Source organism: Taudactylus pleione, unplaced genomic scaffold, assembly GCF_031769625.1.
Source record: "Taudactylus pleione unplaced genomic scaffold, aTauple2 ptg000078l, whole genome shotgun sequence".
Taxonomy (NCBI): domain Eukaryota; kingdom Metazoa; phylum Chordata; class Amphibia; order Anura; family Myobatrachidae; genus Taudactylus; species Taudactylus pleione.
Window position 1 is genome coordinate 4,421,105 of NW_028284480.1, and position 23,635 is coordinate 4,444,739.

The following is a 23,635-nucleotide window of genomic DNA, read 5'->3' on the forward strand; positions in this document are numbered from 1 at the left end:
CAATATTGTGTTATCATATTTAGCATGTCAGTACTGGAATTTCTCAAGCCGCAGAGCACACAGCTTAATGAATACACGGCATAGAGCATTAGGCAATGTAAAATATGTTGTTGAACGACACAAGGCTATACACATCTGTGAGACCTGCTACATATGCAGCTTGGGCCCTGCAGACAAGAGCAGTACATTCCATCTACACGTTGAGACAATACCTGGACTCCAGTCTTTATGCAGAACTCTCGGAGGAGTGTCACTTTCTGCAGTGTGAACTTCTCAACTAACTGCTCCACAGAGTCACTAAAACACAGAGCAGGGACAGTCAGGTAGAGGGGTTGTGTGTAAGAACAGTGAATGAGAAAATATGCAGGTAAATACCATTTTCATACATTAAAATAGTTACAAATGCTACTAGGATGCAGTGTGTATGCATGAATTATATACTGGGCATCCTGGTACTGATAGGAAGAGTTACACTAAAAATACAAATATTTGTTCTACTGGATAATGAATCAGAACGTTAAGATCAATCATTGTCCAACCAGTGATATCACACATACTGTACTTCTAACCTCTTTAAAGTAAATTAAAAAAGGAGAAGGGGAAAATAGCTGAATACTTTTAGGAGATCTTTGTAATTACTGTGTGATAATAGCCAGACAGAATTATGGACATTTTTTTTTTACATAATAAAAGAATTGCATAATGTTAATACCAAAATGAATCGGCATGAGTACAATGATATAACATTTATCAGAGCATGCCCTAGTCTCCCCCATACTTAGAAAACCCACCCTTAACCCTGAGCTATATGGTCTTCCTACCATCTTGAGTCCCCTTACCTCCCTCGAATTCACAATCCATCATCATCATCATCTCTTCTATCCCGCTGTCCCTCTCCCTACAACTCCCTCCTGTCCCCTTCGCTCTGCCAACAACTGCCACCTCTCCTTCCAACTGATTACCTCCTCCCACTCAAGCCACCGACGGGCGATGTCGCTTCTTGTGGTACCTAGCGTTCCCGCTAGGCTGTTTTAGTGGGGCGCTGTGCCCTGCCCTCCTTCAGGAGGGCAAAAAGCGCCCTGCCCTCACAGCCTGCAGGTACCGTCTTCACCCGCGGGTCGCAGTGTCCCGTGGGCGGGGAAAACACTAGGTAACAATATATATAACACCATAAGCCGGCACTCCCTTGTACTCCAGATAGAAAAAAATTGATAACTTGCCTTGGTGCCCTCCCCGGGTGTCCGTCGACTCCCCGATAATATAGACAATGAAGTGGAAATGGCGGCACTCCAAGGACTCCAGATAAGTGTACACAGACTGACTGGTTACTCCAACGTTTCAATCTCCTTCATTGGAGATTTTCCTCAGGGATAAAGCTTACACAAAAGACAAACACGTTTAAATACATACGTAACTCACCCAGGTGATCTAATCATCCGTTGCAGCCGCCGGAAGGAGTGGACGTCATCTACACGCGATCCTACAGAGGACGCGTGTGATCCCTGTTCGGCATAGTGGTAAACATGGAAACCGCTTTAGCCATCCACAGGCGATGATATCATCAGAGGGTAAACCTCTCTGAAACACAACTCCCACTGCACTGCAAACGTACTTGTGCAGCTAAGAATGTACTTAATGGTGATTTTTCGGCCAGAATATGGATGTGTAATATAATTACCACTCTCCATATACCGACATGTTGTACAGCCTAAGCACTTATAACAACCTGGATTTTTGGTTAGAAAGTTACCCAATAAATGTGAAGACTGAAAACCGGTAACGTCATTCTTTACCAATCGATCTTTCAGATTAAGACCTCTTCGATATCCTTGCATAACTGTGGTATTTTTTAAATATTTTAAGTTTGGGTCAGAGGTAATAAGTGGCCAGTACTTTTTAATGGCATTTTTAGTTATATGGCTTGCTGTGGAGAAAGTGTTAACAAAACAAGACCGAAAAATCGCCATTAAGTACATTCTTAGCTGCACAAGTACGTTTGTCGTTTATGCTATTAGGTGCCCCTACGGACTTATGTACATTGGCAAAACCATCTGCCAATTTCGTGAGAGGATGGCCCAACACCGCTCATCCATCAGATTGGCTCTGAGTGTGAGAGAAACGGACCACCCAGTAGCTCGCCATTTCAGCGAAAAGAAGCATCCATTAGCAACATCAAGCTACAAAGTTGTGGACCAAGTACCACCTTCTGCAAGAGGAGGTGATAGGGAGAAGACCCTCTTGCGATTAGAGGCCAAGTGGATACATCGAATGAATTGTATAGCTCCTTTTGGCTTAAATAAATATTGGTCTCTATCCTGTTTTTTATAAAGTTTTTCATACATTTTTTATAAATGTTCATTTTTTTCTTTAACATCATTAACATTTTTTGCTATATTGTATGTAAGCAATAATTTGTAGATAATATGGATCAATCTAGCAGTAGTGCGATGTTATATTTTTCATCACATGTAGATACATTTAAGATGTTCCAATGGTTCATCATATTGTAGATTGGCACAATACTTTAATACTAGGTATATTCTTTATTCTCCAGCATGGACTTTAATTATGTTCTGGAAGTGTTTCGATTTGATATTTTTCTTAAAAGATTAATTGTTAGGATATTACGATGTGCCTGTGTAGGCACTTCGTGGTTTACGTATTGTATTCTACTCTTTGAATATATTTACAACTTTAGCACTCTTGTGTTGTTTACAATGTTTGCACATGAGATGTATGCTTCTGAGTTTGTTTTTATTTGGTGATGGGTTATGTCACTATAGTAACGAAGACGCCGTGCAGTGGGAGTTGTGTTTCAGAGAGGCTTTCCCTCTGATGAAATCATCGCCTGTGGACGGCTAAAGCGGTTTCCATGGTTACCGCTATGCCGTACAGGGATCACACGCGTCCTCTGTAGGATTGCGTGTAGATGACGTCCACTCCTTCCGGCGGCTGTAACGGATGATTAGATCACCTGGGTGAGTTACGTATGTATTTAAACGTGTTTGTCTTTTGTGTAAGCTTTATCCCTGAGGAAAATCTCCAATAAAGGAGATTGAAACGTTGGAGTAACCAGTCAGTCTGTGTACACTTATCTGGATATATATATATATATATATATATATATATATATATATAAAGTTTGCATGCCCATACATTATCCTAGGGAGACCTGCATTCATTCTGTGTTTTCCTGCACATAGTAGGCAGCACAAGTGCAATATTTCTGATACACAATGAAGAAGTTAGGGTTCCCTATGCTACCGGTTATGTGCTGTAAAACAGCATACAAGAACAGAGTTGCTTAGGTTAATAAACATGGCTGACGCAGAGCAGTGATTTGTATGAAGGTGAAGATGAGTTGGGACGCTTTCACAATGTTACTACTTTATTCCTACTAATCTAATACAAATGTTTTTTTATTTTTCTACCCATTCCTACTAAGTCAGGAATCTGTATAAGGAGTCTGATATCTCCATACATAACTACATATTTAACTATATATCAGCAGTGGGTTTAGGCTGTGTGACTAAAGAGGGGGGTTGACATGTTCAAGACAGATGGGGAGATTTATCAATGCTTGGAGTGAGATGACCAATTAGTTTCCAACTATCATTTTACAGGTTGTTCTAGAAAAAGGACAGTTAGACGCTGATTGGTTTTTATGGGCAACTTCTCCATCTTATCTCTCTTCACGATTTGTTAAATCTCTCCCAGAGATAAGTTTAAAAAGGTGAATGAACATGAAGAAGTTAGGACACATCTTCTCTCTTAAAATCACATTGTTTATCTGAATGCTACAATTTTCATGGATCTGAGAGACTAGTATTGAATTATTAGTTGATAGATTGAAAACTTGTCTAAATAGTGATATAAACATTTCACACAGCACATTGGTGATTTTGAAACATTATGTACAGTGCACAGTTAGGGTCATTTCAGTTCCAAAGAGCATAAAGTGGGTGTGCACTTTAAAATGTGCTAGACAGACAAGTGGGTGCGGTTGCACTAAAACAAGCATTGCTGTTTTGTATTTTAACATTTCAAGATCAACCTTTGTAGCTTCAGTGGAGTCAATGGCCGGTATTCAATTAGCCCTGAACATTATTCGGGTGCTAATGGATCCCCCGGGGCTATCCAAGTAGCCCTGAAATGCAGCACTTATCGGTAATCCCCGAATACAGCCCCGTTTTTGTGTCGGTGATCGCGAAAACACACAGGTTTCACTGACCCTTGGTGTTATCTCATAAAAACAGGAATTTTTTTTCTCACGAAAAAAACAGATCTAATGGGATATCCCAATAATGACCATCAGGCAGAAATCGCGATAATAGTCCGTTATTTTTTCATGAGAAAAATGATTGGGGCTAATTGGATACCAGCCAATGTCCAAACATCTCACCCAGTTAATTATTATTATATAATCTTACCATGAAAGTGTGAAATCAAAGCTCTGTTTGGAATTCTGTTGGATTTGTTTCCAGAGATCAGCAGGAGTCATACTGGCCCATGCTGTGCTGTCTCCATTTTCCAGGGGACGTATCTTCTTCTTGTTCTTCCGTTTCCGAGACAGCAGCTCATCGGGGGGCAAATGAGCCACGGGATTCGGGTAGGAGCTCAGGAAGCAGTTCAGAAAGTGGCTGACTGCAGCTGACAAAGCCGACATCTCCACTCCCTGACATAAAGGACAAGGATGTGATACTGCGACCTATACACATGTATATGCCACTACCACACTTTGCTGTAGGCCTATTTACCTAATTCTGAGTTACCATACTGGTAATACATCTAGCATATTTACATTGCTTCTTTCATTGTCTAAGTAAATATTTAAGCAGATTTTTTTTTGTTGAGATATACATTAATTTATCACATATACAGAACTTTACATACAATTTCTCGCTACTACTTATCAGTGAAAAAAACACCACACAAATGAGACCCATCATGCACCAACACTGGGCCTGATTACGAGTAGGTTACATGTGAAAATGGGGACGGATGTGATGGATACCTGACATCGGCGCATTGTTCCATATAAAGCGGTAACTGACTGCACATGCGGTAGATCATGCATACGCAAACGGACGGAGGTTGCAAGGGCAGATGGAGTAGTCTGTCTGAAATGGGCGTTTGAGTGATAACTGGGCGGCGAACATGTGATCGCAAGGATCTGATCTGTCTCGTGGGAGCGTCGATGGGTGTGTAAGCCAATCCGCGCTTGTTCGTAGAGTGTGGACTGCGATGGGACGCCTGTTTCAGACAGAACTTCTGCACCCAGCTTGGTGTGGGTGCAAATCCCGATACGAATGATGACTGCTGCAGTCGGAAGAACAGTGGGCATGCTGGCCTTTCACATGTAGACACACGGAACTCGGCATACGTGGGCGGGTACTGGCATTAGCATAAGATAGAAAGCAGGCTGCCTTGTAATGCGTTTATAGATGCATCCAATTCAGATTTCACGTCCATTGTGAGACAGTTCCGTAAAACATTCTTACAGTACTTGCAGCAGCTCAAACAACCAATGTCAATGTCAGCAATATGACAAGGCAGCTTTATATTACCACAAACTAATGCATTTCTTGTGTGGTGCTGATCTATATGGATAGTAAAGTAAACTGCACTGATTATTTATTTTTAAAGTGTAATATGTAAAAAATTAAAGTCTACTGCAGAATACATTGTTGTTAACAGAGTAGTTTTTTATTGATTAAAGTCAGTGACTAAGATGAACTTTCACAGACATATACTGTAAGCAGCAGCTCTCAGATAATGTTCTGATAACCAAGAGCTGACCTTAAGGAAAGCAGGAAAATACTAATTTACACCATAATATATATAGAAATATTTTGGTAGAATATTAGTACGACTAATATATTCCTGTAACATCTGAAAAACTGAATTAGTTTAATTCTGGTGTTTCCACCTGTACCCTGTACCTGTAAGTAGCTGCGTAGAATCGTTTTGGCTGAACGTGTCACTATCTCCATGATTACAGTGCTCTGTTGAAAAAAAAAAAGTGGTTCATAATAATTATGGAAAAGATCAAATGCAATTTACCTTGTTGTTACAAAACCTCCAAATTAATTTTAGGATTGTATAGGTTTGCCCAATAATTAGATGGCTGGTTCATTCAGAGTCATCTCTACTAATGTATAGAATATGGAAGGCCCACTCTGGACACTTGGGCCTTGTGTTTCATCCCTGCATGTGCCTCGAGTTTAATTCCTTTATATACTTTAGGTGGTAAACTCTAATAGGTATGATATGCTTCTCTTCTAACTAAAGTACTGATGGTTGAAAATATAAATCCATCAACAAGCTAGCATTCCCGGTAGGCTGTTTTAGCGGGGCACCTCGCCCTGCCCGATTTCTAAAAGGCAGAATGCGTCCTGCCCCTCTTGGCGGCGCCTCACTAAAACAGTCTGCAAGTACCGTCCCCACCCATGGGCCGCAGTGTCCCACGGGTGGGGAAAGTAGCGGTGCAGTGGTCACCGCCGGTGAATGGATGCACCTGGCATCTATTCACTGAGACAGGAGTGCTTTGGGGCAGCCCGGCATGTCCTTACGTGCCGAGCACGCCCCCCTCAGAGTGATGAAAAGGGTGCACGTCTTAAAGACAAGCCCATTTTATTGTGGCCACGCCCCTTTTTGGGGCACGTGCAGAAATGCCCCTTCTAGGTCCTAGAATGAACACTAAACAGTGAAGTTAGAATTTCATCTCTGATCTGTTCCATTACTGATCCCCATTTTTAAATCCTCATAAATATACAAATAGGGTATTATGGAGCTGATTCAGTAGTGGACAGAATTGCAAAGCTACACACAAGCGCCTTTGCAATTCTGTCCTGCTAAAAATTCAAATACTGCAGGAGGTGTCTGAAGTGAAGAGACGCTTCCTGTCAGCATCTGCGATGCTAGCGTCGCGACCGGAGTCGCAGCCTAGGATCACCATCAGTCGAGATGTTTTGTGTGGCACCGGCCAACTGAGTAAGCCTCAGCTTACGCAGGCTAGATGGCTTGAGAGACGAGGAAGTCTGCATCCGTGGAGGCAAATCCTGGCCTCGGCCTTCCGGAAAATCAGAATCGACTTTATTGTCCAAGTATACAGTCATATACAAGGAATTTGACTCCGGTTAACTACTAGCCAAGTACTCACATAACACGGCAAACATGCATTCTCAATATACCAGGTCATAAATAATACATCTCTAATAAAAAACCTCATATTTAAAACAATATAATAATGGCCTAAATATTCCCAGTTAGGAATTTAACAACAGAACCGCCTGAGGGAAAAAGCTTTTAAGATGTCTAGAAGTCTTAACAGAACATGATCTAGATCGCCTTTCCGACAGGAGCAGTTGAAACAAATGACCAGGATGTGCTTCATCTGCCACAATGTTCCTAGACCACTCCTATCCCTGGAAAAATATAACTCCTGTATAGAAGGAAGTTCAACGCCTATTATTCTTTCCACAGTCCTAACTACTCTCTGTAGTCTAGCCCTGTCTCACTCACTGGCTGCACCTAACCACACTATAATCGAGGTACATAGAACAGACTCAATTATTGCAGAATAAAAGAGAGTCATCAATTCCTTTGGGAGGTTAAACTTCATAAGCTGTTGAACGCCCCCATTTCTGGGAACGCAGGCCGTCCCCGTCCCCCACTGCCACGCAAACGCCTCTGCCTGTCAATCAAGCAGGGGCATAGGGGTCCTGTGCATGATCTCGCAGAACCCATCCTGCGCATGCGCACACTCACGATAATCTGGAATCTGCGTGAGTAGCCCCATCAGCGTCCACTGCTGAATCAGCCCATATGTTCCAGTATTATTCCATCTCTGTTTTATGCACTGTTTTATGGGGTGAATGATAGGAATTCACCACTGAGAGAAGACTGCAGCCTTAACAGAATCATTAATGCCCCTCTCCTCCTTCCCAGTTCTAGATTTAATCATTCTGCTACTCATGGGTTTCACTAGAGATAACTGGAGGCAGAGACTGACTCCTATTCTGGTGTATTTACCATTGTTTTCTGAGGAAATCCTGCAGGGGCTTATTACACCATTATGGTCTTTGTACCAGACACACAATACATTTGTACTAATAATCCAATGCTTACATAGAGATGGTCCAGGGAGTGGCGTGCCTCCAATTTATCAATCATTTCTACAATCGTTCCCAAGTATCGCATATTGATCCCATGCATATGGAGAGCCTCTGTAAGTGTTTTACCATCCAGGGGAACAATCATATGACTCAGACATGCTTTTAGCTGCCAGGGCACACAGTAGAGAAAAGTGAATTCACAATACACAGTTTGCAGGCTCAAAATACAATTACGTATAAAATATATACAATCCTCTTTTGTCTGTCTTGTGCTTGGAATATTTGCTATTACAATTACTTTGGGGCAGATGTATTAAGCTCTGGAAAGTGATAAATTGGAGAGTGATAAACTACCAACCAATCAGCTCCTGTCATTTTTCATACACAGCCAGTAACATGGCAGTTAGGAGCGGAGTGGCTACTAGTTTATCACTCTCCATTTTATAACTTCCAGAGCTTAGTACATCTCCCCCTAAAACTCAAAAATGTTTGTACAGGTCATATACCTTCCTATATATACCTTCCTATATTCTTTTTTTCTGCAATTCTGTTCCCGTCCCTATTATCCTTAGGGGCAGATTCTGAGTCACTCATTCAGCAGTGCCGATGGTAGACGCTGTGCATGCAACTCAGAGTCAGGCCCTTATGGTGCGTACACACAGTACGATTAAAATGGACGATATGAACGATAACAATATCGATCATATCATGCATTTTTCGGTGGCCAACGACCTGCGATGCGCAGGCACGTGTGGACGATAACGATATCGTCCATCGCCCGTGCATGCATTGTTGATTGGGAGTCGTGTGTTGGCCATCGTTGGTGGGTTCATGGTGTGCTGGATGATTGAAATTGAACATCCAGCACACCCGGGAGATCGTACAACGATATCGTTATCGTTGTTGATCGTCCCGTGTGTATGCACCATTATTGTTCTGAGGGCCTGATTCAGCAAGGATCACTTTTGCATATGCAGCTGTGAATCCATACGGAACGCAATGTATGCTAATGCTTTTCACATCGCAGCGGCATATACATAGTTACCATCGACGCACATCTGACCAGTCTCGTCGCACGCAGTGAGTACTCAAGGGAAATATGCAATCATGGTGGTTTATCTATGCAAGCACAGGAAACAGCGTTCAAACGGACAGACACGCCAGAATTTTTAGGACCACTCCCACCCCCCCCAAACGCTCACAACCTGTCACTCACTCTGCGATGGCTTCCTCTCTGTGTCCATAATGACATTGTGATCGCATCGCTTGCGCAGTGCAGCTTCTACACAGGTGCACTAGTGAACAAATCGGCCGATCTGCGTGGGCAGTTGCATTTGCGAACGATGCTGAATCAGGCCCGGAGTCTTTTTACACCTCAATATAGACTGTACTTAGAAAGATGCATTTCATTTACGGTGTGACTGAAGGAGAGCGTTATTGGTTTCGCTACACATCCCTGCTGACCGCTGCACTTACATTACACATTACAATCAGAAACAGATTTGAAAACTCACAAAGCTGGGGATCTGCACGGAGAGGATGAAGGCCGCAGCTTCACTCAACAAACGCTTCTGGATTTGTATGGCCTGGCTTTGGGCCTCTGGAAACCTAACCTCTAAGTGACAAGAAAAGGAGGTTCATGTCATCCAGAAATAAAAATTAATTCACTTTTGCACTAGTGTCACAGCTTATTTTTTCATTCAGCCAGTATTCACTATCGACATTAACCAATTTGCACAGAATGTATAGTACACGTCCCCCGCTGTCTCAAAGAACAAAAATGATGCGCACAACTACCAGACACCCCAGTTTCCTTAGCTGCCGACCAGAGATCGTTTTATGGAGAAGTTATTTTTGGTCTGCTATAAAGACACTTACCTGGCGAGTACACATCCGGATTAAATCGTATATCAAAAATATAGTCTGTAGTAGAACCAACCTCTCGACAGGCTTCTCTTACAATATCTGCTCCTTTTAGCTCGTCTGAGGAGGGAAACATTTTAGAATAACCATTAACTTGCGATCACGGAATAGTAGTTATATCTAGTAGGTGCTTTGCAAAATATATAGTTACAAGTGCGAGTAACTAAAGAATATTAAGGGCCTGATTCTGATATTTACGCGATGCTGATCTTTACGCAGATCGAGCGATTGTTTACCATTGCGCATGCGTGAATGCTGCAGCGCATCGGTTGTATTGCGATCACGCTCGCACTTGCCAATGGAGTGACAGGGTAAACAGCGTTTGGGAAAGTAACAGGGTGGCTAGGCAAACGCAGGCGTGTCGGGACCGTTTAAACTCTGTTTTATGAGCGTACATAAATTAGCCATTGCGATCTACTGTACTTCGCAGCATGAGAGCTCTGTGTGTGTCAGACTTAAGAGCTGCATGGCTGCCCGATCTGCATCAACCTTACAGATGTTTACGCTTTTGTACGTCATTGGACGGATATAAGAAGGCAGCAGTCTAAGCTTTGGAAACATTAGCCACTGCGATCCGTAAGAGATTATAGTATCAACTGCATTAGCGTAAATCTCGGAAACAGGCCCTAAGTTTCCACTTGCCAAATGCAAACTGTTATGTCCCTTTCTATAGAGGTCGTATTTTGTATATAATGGAAGCATAAATATTACGTTAATCTATCACCATGTACTAGTTCAGGGGTAAGCAACGTGGGGTATTCCAGCTACAGTTCAACTACATATCCCAGCATGCCCTCATGTGGAAAAAATGGTGATTTTTGATAGTCTCAATTTCCCAGCACTTTGCATGGTATGAGATTAAATTCTGTTCTTTATCCTCACAGACACGACAAACCATTGAGGAGATGTATCAAACCTTGGAGAAAGTCAAAGGGCCCCATTTAACAACGATACATAGCCACTTTAGTACTCACTAAAGGGTTATGTTATCCTTTTAATATTTGACAAACAGCAGCAAACTAAGATTATTTATTATTAGTTATTTAGGTTTGATAATAAATGGGGCCCAAAGTACCAACAATCAGCGTCTGTCAATTTTCAAACACAGCCTATAAAATGACAGTTAGAAGCCCATTGATTGGTACTTTATATCTATCCAAGGTTTGACTACATACAGTACCACAGGGCTAGTCATACAATGCAAAGAATAAAAAAAGATTGTTGAATGTGTACAATACCCTCCTGGGGTGCATCTCCACTGTTATCAAGCTGAAGTAAGTCTCCATTTTGCGACTTTTCCATAACGATTTGCATAAACTGAGCATACCTGTGAGAAGAACAGCAGATTAGCCAGGAAAATCAGTTTCATATTTAAGGGCTTTAATGGAAAAGCCCCTATGCAAACCAAGCTGGTATATTGGGGTAGTAGCACAAAGTAATCAGTAATTACCAATCGAGTTTCACTAAATAAACATATAATAAACAAAAATAGAAAATGTGATTTAGTTATGGTAATTTCATAAGAGAATGATCAATTTTATTTAACAAAATACAGAGTGGCCTTATTCAGAGTCACATGTGAAGCGTCGCACTACGTGCCTGAAAATAACTGCGGATTGAGAGTCAGCCGCATGTCTGTAGCTGAACCCCCTATACATCCGCTTGGGAGAGCATCCATCATCACCGTCGGCACGTTTTTGTACCAGCTCTATCCTGGGAGCAAGAGATCCACCTAAGCTCGGCAATTCTTTGCGCACACTCAGCTCTGAATAGGTCACTATCCCGTCTACACGCCCACAGCAAACTTATGCTAAGTGCAAACACCCCATTGCCGCCCAGCCCCAACTACACCCATTTAACCACATGTGGAAATCCAACTGACTTCCTGCAATTCTGACGAGCCCAGCAGATATGCATATGTACGCCCGTCTGACATTGTTTAATATTTCCATCACTTGTGCTCTTGCCTAATTGTTCTTCAGTTTGAGCTGATTATATCACTTACTTGTGTTGGACAAAACCATCTATTAACTCTGGGCGTAAACTGCACAGACGGTGGTGATAAGGTTTAGAGAATCCAAGATCACGACATTCCTTTAATAGGTCTACTTCTTCCAATGGTAAGAAGTTCACATCAGGAGGGAATGTTCTGAGGAGATCCAGAATGTAGTGGCGCCCATCATTACCCACAATCCCTTTGCACTCCACGGAAGAGCAGAGAAGCACTTCTTCATCCTTCTCATTCAACACGGCATGCCTCATTATTCTCAATGGTTTACAGGCTTTCTGAAGTAAGGTGAGATATTTTACATTAGTTGACACAGTTTTACCAAAGTCAATAGAACCATAAATTACACTTTGATCTTCTTTCCGGTCCAAAATTCCAGGTATAATTGACTGAGCAGTTACTCTGTATCCTCTGTAATCAAGAACCACAGTTCCTAGGACATAAAGTTCTTCAATATCCAAATCACTGTAGGCTTGTACTCCTTTCAGGTCATGGGTGGCAGCAACATGGGCAGCGTGATCTCCACCCAGTTCCTTGTAGTGGTCCCTCACATCAAATCCAAAGCTGAAGAAAATGTTGTTCCAAATAAACATCTGCATTTTTGTCTCCTCCCCAGGATTAATTGCCATAACATTTCCATCAATTACTGCCATGGCACCTCGGGTGGATGCACCAACAAAATCAGAGTTGATCTGCAAAGAACAATGGAATTAACAAAAATCGACCTGGTGCTATGCCAAGTTCACAGAGAATGAAACTAATAATTGGTACACTACAAGTCAATCGCGACTACTTGCCAGTTCATGCACTTGAGGTCATTAGGTATTGATAGATCTATTCTCACAGCACATTAGGCATGTTGAATTAGCATACCAGAGCCAACGGGTACTGTTTTCAGGTTGGTGATGTCCACCTAACCTAAATTTTGAACTCAACAACATATCCAGAGATGAACAATTTCAATTTCCATTTTTGGAGCATTAATCTATTCAATTCAATGTACAGATGTCTGCTCAGTAAAACAAAAGTATACATTTGGGGCAGATGCAGAATTGGTATTAAGTAGGTTGTATTTTGCTCAAAAGAAGAATTTAAGAAAAGCAAAACACACAATCACATCATACGCTTGCACCATACCTATGTAACCTCCAACACTGCTTCCGGCATCAGCAGCCACCAGGAGGTTATAAAAGGAGGAGAAGATAGAGGGGCCAGTGTTGCACATGGACAGCGCATGCGCCAGCCAAAAGACTATAAGTCCTGGCATGCAGCGTGCCCCTGCAACTTCTGCCCGCAAGCAGCGTGTAAATAGACAAAGTGCCCAAGAAACTGCAGACCATTCACAGGTCAGCCCGGGAAGGTGTTAATGGGCTGGACCGAGCAGAGAGGGGCTGAGCTAACAGGGACAGTGCGTGTGAGAAGACGAAGAGGGACAGTCACACACCAGTGTCCCTCAGAGAGTCTCCATACAGAAGATCCCAGAGAGGAGCTACAGTCAGTGAAAACATCAAGAGAAAGAGGAATACTACATTAATATACAACACTCGTCCTACACACCCCACACCAACAGGGCCGCGCGAGCGGCTGCTACACCTATATTAACTGCAGAAGATATGGTTGTATTTTCACTTATGTCTGCATGGGACACATTGGTGTGAAGTTGCCCTCATTGAACTTTGCCTACGTGAGAACGCCCCATTACTGATGTGTGTCTTTTCACCATATAGATGCTCCGCCACAAGTAGCACAGCATACTTTTTCCTACATACTGCATCATAGTCACATTGTAGCCACATACAAAGACGCTCACAGTGTACCAGGAACGCCAGGTTGTTGTTACTTTAGTCACAAAGCAATTGGTATAACGTGTATAAAGCGTAACACATGGTGAGTGGAATGGCCGCGGCCGCTCATATAAAAAACTTTTTCTTTACTCAGATTTGTGATTTAGTCGCACACAGAAGCACAAGTACTGCCAACCCCAGTGGACAGTGGGCCTGATTTAGGTTGGATCACAATGCTGCGTTCACACGCACCCGACCGCTGCGAAAATATGCTGATGAATGCATTCACACTGCCATCGCAGCACAAGAAGCAGACGCCCAGCACTACATAATGCCGCCCCCTTACCCTCTTCTCACATCTGTACTAATGTGCAAGTATGCAAAATCATCAGTAACATCGGAGCTGCACACACACTTGTCGTTGCCATGAGCCTGCCGCAGAAGTTGCTAAACTTCCTGCACGCAGTGAGTACTCGAATGGGTTAATTGTGAAAAATTTATGCACGCCCCTGCAACAACGTTCGAACATACAGACATGCCTGCATTCGCATGACCACCCCCCCCCAGTCACCACCCACAAATGCCACTTCCTGTTAATCACTAAGTGATGGGTGTGAGTACTGGCTGAGATCGCATTCCCGATCGCACCGCCTGGCTCGCGCACTGCGTCTTGTACGCATGTGCAGAATGTAAACATCGGCCGTCTGCGTGCGAACGCAGCATTGCGATCCAACCTGAATCAGGCCAGGTGTACACTAGCAATGTAGTTTTGTCGCATTAGAGGTTAAGTGCTTGGTGAGGTTAAGTCGCAAAGTTTGTTGCATGCCAAACGGAGCTATTAAGCGCATAGAGCAAAGATGCATGAGGACACTCAGGGGGTCATTCAGACCCGTTCGTGAGCAAAGGACGCTCGTAAACGGGTCGATGTTGCCCCACTGCGCATGCGCACGACGGAGGGAGCTCCGTCGTGCGCATGCGCGAGACCCGGATAGCGACGGGCTCTCCGTCGCTCCGGGTCTCGCACCAAAGTGGGTGTGCTGTCGATGTTGATTGACAGCACGCCCCCTTTGGTGGGCGTGCCGGGGGCGTGACTGCCAGACGGAGGCGTTCCCATGGGAACGAAAGAAAGAGCCAAAATCACTCCTGGGCTTGCGGAAGCGAGACCCTACCGCAGGGTCTCGTCGCAAGCCTGATGGTCACGATGGTCTTTGACCATCACGACCATCTTTTTGGGCGCTCGCATAAGCTGTGGGTGGTCACCCACAGCTATGCGAGCGGCCAGGAGGCCGATCCAAATTTAGCTGGGACGGCCCTGATTCAGAGCGAGCGCTCTGGTCAGAGCATTCAGCTCTGAATCAGGCCCTCAGTTCCTCCACTTAGTCGTAAATTCACACTAGATACTCTCGGCAAATGGAGTACGTTCAACACTGCTTCAGCCCCTTAGTGTGTTATTCATGCTTTCATCTGGACACCATACAATTGAATGAAGTCAGCTAAAGCAGGTAAAGAGCAATAGAGTCCATTAGAAACAAATGCGCACTTTGTGTCATTACCTTGAAGTTGGCTCTTTGTCGCAGTTGTTGATCAGAAGGAAGCTCCCGTGGAAGTTCTCTAGTTGTCTGCAGCTCTTCATTCCAATCTCTGGTCTTTGTGATAAAGATGATATAAAATCTATTTAGTTATCAGCCTGTATCTATTCTGATTGTCTTTATTTCTAATAGTGTATGAAATAAAGTAACTGTATATATCAAAGACATACTGTGTGTCAGGGGCTTACTGAAAACATGTACGGCAATGAACACTTCATAAAACCCATTCCTCTATACAAACTGCCGGCTACTGGACAAGAAACAGGTGAGATATAGGTGCAATAGGGTATTTTCATGTAGGAGGGATTGAGAATGGTCATCCTTCATGTTTTGATGAGTACAGATGTTTATGAGACTTTCCACCACTGTGTAACAGAATGGTAAATCTGTTTCTGCAATACAGTAGGATTAGTGTGTAATTTCTACATGCGCTATATAGTGTACTGTATTGCTACATGTTTGTTTATCTACCATACTATAACATGTACAATGCATCAGCTATTTCAGCAGTAGGTAATGTGTGGCACTCAAGCTGCTGAGGACTTACACATCCCACCACCCCTGCACAGGTTTGCTGTTAAGGCATGCTAAGCCTGTGGCAGGGCATGCTGGGATGTGTAGTTCCACCGCAGCTACAGGGCTACACATTTCTAATTCCTGAACTATTTGATGATTGATAAATTACTGTACCTGGCCAGGTATGTGCTCCTCATATCCGAGACGTGAATTATACGCATCCTCTGCTCGAAGACAGTCAATGATATGATTAGTGCTGGGAGCAATCCAGTTGTATATCTGATAGGGTGTTGCAATTCTTTCCAGTGGATGACGATGGACCCTAAGTGGTTGTTAAGGAGGAGTTGGAAGGGTGAAGCGCTCTGTACTATAATATAGTACTTTTAGTAATCAAGAAAAAAATATTTATGTTGAATCATTAATTCATTCTCTCTCTCTCTCTCTCTCTCTCTCTCTCGATCTCTCTCGATCTCTCTCGATTTATTCCTGGCCTGAGTGTAGCCTATAGTTATGAACAGCAGTGTTTGTGTGTGAGACATGCCTTTATTTATACAGGCAAGTCATTCTCTTTTACCTTCTGTCAGCAAAGTGAAATAAACTGATGTGATATGAAAAATTTCAATTAACGCAGATAACACGAGGAACATGATTGTTGTAATTCAACATGGGAAGATATGTGTAAGTACTGATGCCATAACCTGCTGATTGTTCATGTATGGTACTGCACAATCTGATGTACTGTTATGTTATATTATACACTATTATGTTATACACTGTTTACTTGTTCCTGGAAAGTCTGATCGAGTGCGAGTCGACGGAGTCGTTGTGTATTTTACCTCTTCTTTTGTAAAGCGGAAAAGTTCTTCTTGAAAGCCGGGCTGACCTGGTTCAGCAGTTCAACAATACTATGGCACAAGTGACTTGGTGAAGCTGGTTTGGGATTGAACACTTCTGCTGTGGACCTTAGGAGTATAAACAAAAGTTATCATTTACAATATCCAAAACTCTTAGGTATAGATTTTTGGGACATTTATACATTTTTCCTTATACAAAACTAACCCATACAAGATAACCCATTATATATTTGTCTGATTTTCCCACTTAAACTGACTGAATTAGCCTTGATCAAATATGTATTTTATGGTAGAAACATTCAGATCAACTCAGTCAGACAGTAAATGGATAATACTCAACCAGAAAATGTCTCTCCCATAAAATGGGTCATATTAGCTTGTCTGAAAAGACTACACTTGAACATTTTCTCTAAGTTGTATGTTGTTGCTTTAGTGGTTGAAATGCACAATATTATCCAGAATTTAATATTTTGTCTCTATTGTAAGAACTAAATCTGGGATTGATCCATTTTTGATTCCCTAACTAATTGTGTGAAATACAGATGTGTCCACATACATCTATCCTCTGTGCGCTACAAATAATGCGGGAGCTCCATGTGACTCGGTAGCGCCGAGCGTCTTTTCGTTCAACTTTTTACCTTCAAATGCGTCCTATTCGCACAGTGATGTTAATAGCTAGCACACGCTGCTGATTAAAATGATATGCAGCATGCCTATATTCTGTGTGTGACTGCGGGTGCATCTGCATGCGAAACGCTACGTTACAGTGTCAGCGGCTGTGACACTAACGTACCACTTTGTGAGTTGCTCCTGAGCGGTGGTGTTTTGGAATGGGAGAATTTGCTAAAATGCATATGAAAAGTGTACACTGTCCGTCTTAGCTGGCAATCAGCAAATTCCATTTAGCCATCAACAACAGGAAAGCTTACAGCAGAATTTTTCTGTTTTAATTCAGATGTGTCCTCATACACTGTTGCTGCAGTCACGCCAAGCAGCCCCTCTCAGCGTGTCAGGTCCAGTGTGACTCTGATTGCGTTTCAAACATCTTTTTCACCTGAAAAAGCATCTTAGTTACAGTGCGATGTGACTAAAACGCACCATGAGACTATGTTGGTTCATTTCATATTTGACACTTGTAGGCGACTGAGTCTGAATCTGTTTACAAAGTGCTACCATGCAGCGGCCGCAGCTTTTTTCCATGCAAATTGTTCCATTGTGCTTCATTTACATACTTAGTCGCACAGATACACAAATGTTGCATAGAACTTAGGGCCTGATTCAGACCGCTATTTGCGGTCGTTCGTTCAGAAAATAGAGGTGGCTATTCAAATGAACCGTTCGCTCTTTGCGGTCTGTTCACGCCTCTATGTCTGAACAAGCGAACAAAACTTGCGGTCGTTTTTTGGATAACTACGCCCCCTGGCCGCTCGCATCCTACGTCATGTCTGCTATTTATTAGATTAATCGAGTACATCGACCAGCGTATGAACTGCTCGCTATTCTTGTGGTTGGTTTTTCCGACCACAAATTTGCGAGCAGTTCTGACTATAAAATAACCCAGTGACGTGGTCAGTGACGCTGCTGTATTAATTATGCACACCCATAAAACACCCGTTTTGACCTTTAAGCACGCCTGCGTTTTGATCTCCACTCCCCGTTTTCAAGCACCTTCCCCTGTTACCACCCACATACGCCTCCTCCTGTCACTCATATTAGCAGGCATTCGCTATTTAGCGAACAAACGATTTTCGGCCGCACTGACTGGTTCGCGCATGCGTATTACGATCCGTACGCATGCGCAGTTGGGCAAACATCGCTCGGAACGAACGAGTGGCCGCTTACGAGCGGCTCTGAATCAGGCCCTTAATCAGCACGGTCTCCTGGTGCGTCCTAGTCACAACACATTGCGACCAAGACGCATTTGCGGGCAAAAAAGAAGCTTGGCGCAAGTAGAGTCGCATAGGACCTGGCGGTTCGCTCACTGCAAGTATCTGGCGCCGCATGGCATATGGTGACTAGAGGAATGGACACTATTTCTGACTGACAAATCTTCTGTTTTTCTAGCATAAAGCCGGAAGCTACATACATTGCTAACGATTGATACATTTCTCCTGCTACTTACTGGTTAATGTAGAATCCTCTGTTGGAAGAGGTGATATTAATGTGATGGTCCTCCATAGTCACCACAGTTAAGTACATAAGATCTCCGTGCATTTTGCGATTGCCTGGTGGGGGATTCCAGCCACTCATTATCAAGGATTTCAGGCACTGAGGAGGCTGAATGAAAGGCAATGAATTAATTAGGATAGTAAGCAAACAAAATCTACAGTATAACTACGAGCACGGATTTCTAACTAGGAAAATTGCCCTGAAGGCCCAGAAGGTGGAAGGGTCTCCTCCATTACCAACAAGTGATCATATTTTATTTTCAGTCTCATTCTTTCACTCTATAAGCATACAATATTAATATCTTGTAACCGCATTATGCCATAATGATTCCTCCTCCTCCACCACCACCATCCCAAAGGTTCTAAATCTGTAAATTGTTCCCCCTAGCTCCCAATCTATTTGAATACTCTTCAAACACAACACTTTAACCCAACTCCAAACACCATGTCTTGCTTCCTTTTTTGTTAATATTGTAAGCTATTGAGAACAGGGTTTTCACCTAAATGTTTCAATTTGTACAAATATATGTCACACCTGTCAAAAGCTGATGGGCTCTATGAATAGATAATAATAATACATTTATATTATGGTGGCTCTGCACCAAATAATGGGGCCCATACATCTATGATGGTTTTCCTCAATTCATGTTCTACCGAAGGTGGGGACAGGGAATTGCAACATGTTGGACAATCTCAATTCCCTGATTTGACCCAAAATGTGAGTTGGAGATTTTTAAAACATGCTTTCCCCTCCCCCCAATCCGTTAATGGATAGCCGATCATTGTTTTTGATCACAGATCTTTGGATTGGATTCGGTAGAACAGGGAATCGTGCGGTAGATGTATGGCCCGCATCCTTTTAAAAATTTCCAATTTCTTGAATCAATTAACCCTAGTGTGTATGTGCATGTGATAGGGAATATAGACTGTAACTCCACTGGGGCAGGGACTGATGTGAATGGCCAAATATTCTCTGTAAAGCGCTGCGGAATATGTGTGTGCTATATAAATAACTGGTAATAAATAAATAATAATTAACCCAAACTCTTTAAAGTGTACTAGTCACCTACATGAAGCACAGGTGTCCAATCTGTGCCAATATTGAGCAGAATACAACCTATCAATTCATTTAGTTTCTCATGTCTCAGTGATGTCACTTGTTCCTTGTGAATGGATAGGCTGTAAATCAGTTGAACCCAAAAAAGGTCTGCTTCCACTGCATGCAGGCTACTAGTGCACAGAGCTCAAAGAGTAGACGAGTATTTGTATTTAGGGCCAATTAGGCATTTTACTGCAACTGGCTCGTAATGGACTCCAAACAGAAACATTTGTGCAAAATGTATTAATAACTTACACCCCTTTTACACCGACCTAAAAATCCGGGGTTGATGTGCAACAACCTGGGATTTTTATCTATGTAAATGGATCCACCCGGGTCCAGGGACGCGGGGATCCAACTTGGGTACTTTGCAGGGTTGGCCACGGGTCGTTCCCGTGGCACCCTGCAGTGTAAACGGTGCGATCCAGGTCAGAATGACATGGATCGTGCCACATGCCAGCCAATTGGCTGGCTTCAGTGTCGCTTGGAGATGATACAAGCGTCTGCTGCAACGCTGGAAGAGTCGGGTCACTACATACCCGGCTCCGGTGTGAACGGCACCGACTCGGGAATATGAAAAGGGTAAATTCCGGGTCGGATCCGGATTGGAACCCTGTTCCAACCCCCGGGTTAGACCCGGAACCATGGTATAAAAGTGGTATTCGATACATTTGCTGATTTCTGCCATGAAAGAAAAACATCAGTTATTCAAAGATGACATGGAAAGTATGGGGGCACAAAATTGTTAATCAGAAAGACCTTGGCATTTTTATAGCACATAAATCTGTAACTGTGATATGTATGTCATTTATGGCTCCTCTTCATAGCATGTACAATGTTATTGTAGGTAAAATTGTCAAATTGTTATTGTTGGTCATGGTATTTGTAGGTAAAAGATTATCTCTGTAGGTGCAGAATAATAGGTTTATGAAAATAATTAAACAGATCGTATTGGAGAATTGGTTTACATACTCCTCATGGATTACCATTGTAACTATAGCTTGAGAGCAGCACAGGACCAATGGTTCTCATTGAGCTCATGCACAAAAGCAGTATTCTGTTCTGTAAATGATTTTATATGCTGATTTCAATGGCAAGTCTAAATAGTTATCTTCCTTCCCAACAGTGCATGGGTAATAAAGGGGGGTACCTCATGGAAAACATGTATGATTTGCTGTAACTCAATGGGCTAACAATAGCCGGTAAAAGATACTAGAATACGGAGACGGTTGTTACCTTGTGGTCAAAGTGGATAGGTTGGAGAGGTTGTAAAGGACGCTCCGTACATCCAGGAAGAATATATTCTGGAGGAGAACAATCTATTGCCTCCAGCCCCTGTTCTGCAGATGATCGCTTTTTCTTCTTGCCATTGTTTTCATAGGAGGAAGGTTCTAGAATAGGAGACAAATTACCGCATTTCCAATTTACACTGAGTTTGATGGTTTAGGCAACATAGGCTTAATAAACTAATGTGATCTATATATTCTCAGATTTGGTTATAAATCCTAAACCTAGAGCTAGGAAAGAGATTCCAATGGCTGCACGTCTGATGTCCCTCTGATTTCAGGAAAAAAGACTTCTGCATTTTATAATGTATATAAATTCCTAACAATATTGGGCCACAAAGGCACTTAAAGCATTTTTACAAACAGCAAAAATTGTGTCAGTTTGTACCTCCATTATCACCCTCAAAAATGTTGCTGAGGAAGGATAGCGAGCTGCAGTCTACACCATTGTAGGCATCTGTGAGGTCCAGGCTCTTCAGCAAGTCCCGGAAATGGCGGATGTGAATTCGAGCCTCTCTAATGGTATATGGTTCTGAGAGCAAAAACATTTAAAATAACTAGAATAAAAAATGAAATCAACAAACTTTTTCTAAATAGCTGGTGGTCTGATTAGTGATGTAATGATAGCTCTCTGTGCTCCAATGCAAACGCAATGACGAGTCACCCTAAAAGCACCAATTCTTATGACTATTAAACAATATATGGTTGTATAAGGGAGCATTCACATTTCTGTAAGTAAAGAGTTCAGACCATTTTCAATCCCAAGTACACAGTCAGTGACTGGCCTCTATATAGCCAGCTGTTCTGCAGGACTTGATGTTGTACTCACTGGGTGCTACTTATCAAACATGAAAGCATATATTATATACTCCAGTGAGATTCCCAAAAGACTGAAATTACTGAGTCCCAAAATATATTTGGAATCATGGAAGTGACATGTGGTGAGGTCAATGGCTGGGGAGGCACACATGTATAAAAACTCTGGAGCATGACAGGGAGTATGATAGGGGAGGGAATTTGACAACCTCCCCTGACCACATGTCCCTGAGTAGCAGTATTGTGCAGAATGTCATCAATGTTGCATTAATTTGTACAGTAATGAAACATGCCCTAAGTATAGCTTTTACTTTAATGGCCTTCCTACTTAATACTGGTACAGCTCAGGTCATCGTACTTCCATAATACAAAGCAAAACATGCACTATAAATATTACATGAATATATTGCAGCAATGTATATAATCGTGTGTTGTCCTGCACTGTAATGTACTGTAAGTTACTTGTTTACGTATTAGTTCTATGTACTATGTAAGGCGCTGCAGAACACTCGTGGCGCCATATAAATAAAGGATAATAATAATAATAATAATAATAATAATAATAATAATAATAATAAAATCTGTATCTTATTTAATTCGGGCATTTTAAATTTTTTTGGTTGATGTTCCATTATCTTAAAGCCTATTCTTACCCTCCACAACTTTTAAAACCGATCCCTCTTTTAGTCCCTCCACAGACTTTAGCTCGGAAAAGTTGTCTAAGACATTCCCTTCGAACTGCAGTGAAAAACATGTTCTATGACAAGAGTCTTCATGTTCCATCAAGACCTGGATTATCTCCTGAACCAGCTCTTTTGCAGACACCTGTGCAAATGCAGAAGTTTCAATATAATAATTTTAAAAGTTCTACATACTTAGACTTCATTATCATGAACTTGTCTTCGGACTATAAAGGTGCGTATCCACTACAAGATGGAGAAATCGTGCTCTCGTTTCTCCGTCTTTGATGTTCCTACACTGAACGTTCAGTCGTTCAGTGTAGGGACATCCATCATCCCCGTACATGCTGAACGTGACGTTATCGTCAGGTTGACCAGCATGTACGGGTGATGATAAATGTTGGAAACGACCAGCGGGCGCGCGCATCGCTGGTTGTTTCCGACCTAAATGTGCCCGATACATGCGCGATTTGCGACGTCGTTATCGTGCAATCGCCTGCAAATATCGTTAAATGGATTGGCACCTTTAGAGTTACAGTGCCTTGCAAAAGTATTCACCGCCTTGGTTTTTTTCCTTTTTTGTTACATTACAACCTGTAATTTATTTATTTTTTTAATCTGTATTTTATGTGATGGATCTGCACAAAATAGTCTAATTTGGTGAAGAGAAATGATAAAAATATATATAAAAAAGAATCTTTATAAATAAAATTCTGAAAATTGGCATGTGCATATGTAATCACCCCCTTTGCTATGAAGCCCCTCAAAAGTTCTGGTGCAACCAAATACATTCAG

The 23,635-nt window shown here is 42.3% G+C and overlaps 1 protein-coding gene across 1 annotated transcript in view; it reads right to left on the minus strand.

Moving 5' to 3' along the window:
* The window catches only part of LOC148532387 (clustered mitochondria protein homolog), a 67,214-nt gene that overhangs the window by 26,182 nt on the left and 17,397 nt on the right, over positions 1-23,635 (minus strand). Inside the window, exons 3-17 of the mRNA XM_088467908.1 lie at positions 22,814-22,985; positions 21,733-21,876; positions 21,295-21,449; positions 18,914-19,068; positions 16,774-16,899; positions 16,112-16,259; positions 15,386-15,478; positions 12,046-12,740; positions 11,279-11,367; positions 9,996-10,100; positions 9,632-9,732; positions 8,131-8,283; positions 5,943-6,005; positions 4,431-4,675; positions 213-297 (exon numbers count right to left, since the gene is read on the minus strand). Of these exons, the coding sequence (XP_088324034.1) occupies positions 213-297; positions 4,431-4,675; positions 5,943-6,005; positions 8,131-8,283; positions 9,632-9,732; positions 9,996-10,100; positions 11,279-11,367; positions 12,046-12,740; positions 15,386-15,478; positions 16,112-16,259; positions 16,774-16,899; positions 18,914-19,068; positions 21,295-21,449; positions 21,733-21,876; positions 22,814-22,985 (2,529 nt within the window). The remainder of the gene's footprint in view (positions 1-212; positions 298-4,430; positions 4,676-5,942; positions 6,006-8,130; positions 8,284-9,631; positions 9,733-9,995; positions 10,101-11,278; positions 11,368-12,045; positions 12,741-15,385; positions 15,479-16,111; positions 16,260-16,773; positions 16,900-18,913; positions 19,069-21,294; positions 21,450-21,732; positions 21,877-22,813; positions 22,986-23,635) is intronic.